At 36.2% G+C, this 4,106-nt stretch overlaps 1 protein-coding gene across 1 annotated transcript; it reads right to left on the bottom strand.

Annotated features, from left to right (window-relative positions):
* Positions 1-833: 833 nt before the first annotated feature.
* On the bottom strand, positions 834-3,503 carry LOC136203528 (protein DETOXIFICATION 16-like). The gene is made up of 8 exons (XM_065994696.1): positions 3,023-3,503; positions 2,284-2,834; positions 2,097-2,183; positions 1,970-2,026; positions 1,648-1,886; positions 1,446-1,564; positions 1,261-1,347; positions 834-1,177 (listed from the first exon to the last, which is right to left on the bottom strand). Exons 1-8 carry the CDS (start codon positions 3,278-3,280, stop codon positions 1,115-1,117), a joined length of 1,461 nt encoding a protein of 486 aa, XP_065850768.1. The 5' UTR covers positions 3,281-3,503; the 3' UTR covers positions 834-1,114.
* Positions 3,504-4,106: the final 603 nt, after the last annotated feature.

A 4,106-nucleotide genomic window follows, 5' to 3' on the forward strand; every position in this document is an offset into this window, starting at 1 on the left:
TTTCTCCATTATTTGCTCAAGAATTGTTCTATCAATAGCCTGAAACAAGTAATTCTTGGTTTTGAGATCTTTCAGCATCAACTCTTCTTGTTCCTTCTGTTGTGCTTCAGTCAACACCACTCCTTCAACTGGTTTCTTATAACCAGTTTCAATCAAATTCCAATACCCTTTGGATCTCAACAGATTTTCCATAAGCATACTCCAATGGTCATAATGACCATCGAAACGTGGAACAGAAGGGTGCATGAAATTCTTTTCTTCACTCATTCTCTCGCTTTTCTTCTTGTGTTTGGAAATCACTCAAAAAAAAACTGCTGGTTGTTTTTTTTTTCTTCAGGCCCAGTGGGAGGCTCTGATACCAAATTGTAAGGATTAAGTAAAATACTCTGCACAATATGGATGAATGACTTGTTTATTCAACAACTGAACTTTGCTTAAATAGCAATTACAAAACAGAAAAAGAGAAAGAATAGCCACTAATTTAGAGATACAAATATAACGATAACTCATCAAAAACTTAGCAGCTAACACCTAATAAATAGGGATTTATTCTAACAGCTAACACCTAATAAATAGGGATTTATTCTAACAAAACCAATCCTATGATAACTGAAATATCTTATCATTTTTAAGGGAGAATAGGAAGAAATTACAGCAATAATGTTTGGTAACGTTACAACTATATTTGTTGCTAAATTAAATTTTCAGCAACAACATTGTTTGTTGTTGCCAAAAATACATTTTCTAGAAGAGAAGGCTCTGAATCATTCATTTTTACAAAATTCACTGCTTTAATAATTTATCTCCTAATTAACTGAGTTTTTCACCAAATTAACTAGGAAAATAATCCTAAAAATGTGTTATAAATTATAATATGTATATCCCTTTGCAACTTGCATCTAAATATACTTTTTTTCTTTTTGTACATACATGATACATCTACATATACTACTAAGTAGTGTTCAAATTTACAAGTTTAGACCCTCGCCTTTGACCACGAATATAACCTGACTTTTCACCAATCATTTATTATCATTTGTGTATTATAATGTATCCAAATGAATCCAAGGACCCGCACCCCTGTTTTTGTTATATTAATTTGATTTCACCTGGGTTATGGCAATGAATCTTGAGGAGTAATGCTGTTGTTAAAAACTCTATCGCTGGCTTTCTTTGACTACAAACAAAGATAAAATAAAATAATGAATTAATCCAAATCTAAATGAACAAGAAGGAATTAATTTGGAAAAATTGACATACTTCTTTCTCCCAATCAGTGCTCAAAGTTATTGTCAATAGGCCTGCTGCTTGGGCAACCAGTGCTACTATAATTCCTGTCCACAGCCCCTAAAACCCAACAATTCATTGTCAAATAAGACACCATAGAGGCAAATGACAGACAAAAGCTAATTAATTTGTGAAGAAAAGGACATCAATGAAAGTACCTTTCCTCCAAGATGGTAAACAAAAGCTAAAATGATGGAACAGGGTATGCCAATTAGATAGTAAGCTCCCAAATTAATAAATGCTCCAATCTTCTGCCATCCACAACCTCTTGCAGTTCCTGTCAAAATCAATCAATTAAGAGTTTGTTAGATTGAATGCCATCAAAAACAAAACACTAAATAAATACAAGTGCAGACAGACCCGAAAGCACAGATTGAATGCCATCAATAACATGGAGTACAGCAGTCAATATCAGAATTTGTGCTACATAATTCACTACGCTTTCTTCATTGCTGTATGAGTATCCCCAAAGTCTGCGACCAAGGATTAAGATGGAGGCTACCAAAATGCCTTCTGTAATAACTATTCCCGATGCAACCCAAACTGCTATACGCGCTGCTCGTGGCCGTCCAGCACCCAGTTCGTTTGACACTCGCGTACTAATTAATCATGTATATATATATGAGAAAGTCTTGTCATCAGGACAAATTTAAGTATTTCAATCTTGATGTTCCAGGCTCACCTTACTGCTCCACTGATTCCTAGGGGTATCATGTATATCATTGCAGTTGTGTTAAGACTGGCAATTTACAACAACTGGTTAGAAACATTAGTGTAAAGGATAATTACAATCATTCCATGAGTCTAACCTGATAGATAGCACCGAAGTTTCAAGTTGTGGATTAGGAAGAAGACCACCTAACAGAACCATCATTTCAAATGACCAAATCTCCAAGCTATTTCAAAACATAAAATTACGAAAATTGAACTTAAAATAGAGCACACTCAATTGAATTTATACAGTAAAATTGAAGAGAGAAACAAATTGAACAACACCTGAGCATTACAGCTGAAGGAATTGCTAGTTTAAGGTAACTGAGAATTCCTTGGAGATGTAGAGCATCCTTGGAAAAGCCAGTCCATGTTTTGTTACAGGAAGGAGATTTTGTGACATAAACCATTAATAAGATTGCATTGATCCAATAAGATATAGCATTGGACAAAGCAGCACCTTTACTCCCAAGTCCAGACTTAAACACAAGAGTCCAACAAAGTAATATGTGAAACAAAGTTGTGATTCCTGAGCAAATCACCATTGGAATCACATTGCGTTGGGTCTGTAGGAATCTGATAAGACATTCTTGGATGGCAAATCCAAAAATGCTTGGAATCATGAAACGGGCATAGTGCCCAGCCTCAATTGATATGAGAGGATCCTGTTTGAGAAATAAGAGAATCTGAGCAGCATTTGCCCATATAATTGCAAGTGGAATGCTGGTGAGAAGAAGAACAACTATTGCTCTCTGTAAATGAACACCAAGCATTGAGTATTGCTTTGCACCATAAGATTGGCCACAAAATGTCTCTAACGCACTCCCCATTCCTTTCTGCTCATTAAACAACAAAACAAAGGACATTGTAGATCTGCTTTTGGCAGCACATGGAAAAACATGTAAAACTGGGTTGAATTGAAGAATTAATGGAAACAAAAAAACACTCTAGATCTGCTTTTGGCAGCACATAGAAAAACGTATAAAATTGGGTTGAATTGAAGAATTAATGGAAACAGAAGTACCAATAAGCTGAAGCCGGTGACGGAAGCAAAAGAAGTGGCAATGGAAGCAGAAGAAAGAGGCAACTCACCCAAATGTCCCACAAACATCACTGAAATCACCTGTATCATATACGTGAATAAATTGACACATACTAGACCTCCAGCTAACTTCACCTGCTTCTTCGCCTCCTCTTTTATCTCTTCTTTCTTTATTTTCTCTCTAATTGCTTCTGTTCCACATTTTATCAATGGTGCTTTCAGTACTCCTTCGTCTTCCATTCTCAACTTCTTCTTTTCCCAATTTTTGAGGTCTACAAGTCAATTGGATTTGGATCGTTTTACTTTTGTACTTTTGCTGTGGCTGCTTTTCTCTAGTTTTCAGATGGATCTAGAAAATGAGCTGAACAATATGGTTACGCTTGAGAAAGAAAATGAATCAGGTCAGGATTGGTTCTATCTGCTGAGGAATTCACTCGTGAACGAAAAGAAAATAAGTCAGAACATCTCATGTCAAAGATATCATATGTGATTGAAAAGAGAAATATAAATTAATAAAAAAAATAATTTTTTATTAAGTAATGATAAGAAGACTGAAGAGTTTCCTATTACGATTGGGGTGCATCAAGGTTCCGCACTAAGCCCATTTCTTTTTGCTATTATTATGGATGAACTAACAAGTTTACTTCAAGATGGTATACCATGGTGCATGTTGTTTGCAGATGATATTGTGTTGGTTGATGAGACGAAAGAATGAGTGGAGAGGAAGTTGGAACTATGGAGACAAACTCTATAATCTAGAGGCTTTAAGTTGAGCCGAAATAAGACAGAATATTTGGAGTGTAAGTTTAGCGGCCATAGGAGTAGGGAGGCAGGGACAATCACCCTAGATGGGAGAGTTGTTCAGGCTTCGGATTGCTTCCGGCATTTAGGATCTATTATCCAAACGGATGGAGAAGTAGATGGAGATGTTGCTCATAGGATTAAAGCTGGTTGGTCGAAATGGAAGAGTGCTACGGGTTTCCTTTGTGACCCCGGCATGCCCAATAGATTGAAGGAAAAATTCTACCGGACGGCAATTAGACCAGCATTGTTATATGGTACGGAG

This window comes from Euphorbia lathyris, chromosome 8 (genome assembly GCF_963576675.1).
Source record: "Euphorbia lathyris chromosome 8, ddEupLath1.1, whole genome shotgun sequence".
Classification (NCBI taxonomy): domain Eukaryota; kingdom Viridiplantae; phylum Streptophyta; class Magnoliopsida; order Malpighiales; family Euphorbiaceae; genus Euphorbia; species Euphorbia lathyris.

Excerpts from the sequence above, each read along its gene's own strand:
- LOC136203528 (XM_065994696.1), bottom strand. The coding sequence starts at position 3,280 with ATGGAAGACGAAGGAGTACTGAAAGCACCATTGATAAAATGTGGAACA. Across the intron at positions 2,835-3,022 it reads TCACCGGCTTCAGCTTATTG|AAAGGAATGGGGAGTGCGTT; the intron begins GTACTTCTGTTT and ends TTTAATGAGCAG. Across the intron at positions 2,027-2,096 it reads ACTTCGGTGCTATCTATCAG|TCTTAACACAACTGCAATGA; the intron begins GTTAGACTCATG and ends GTAAATTGCCAG.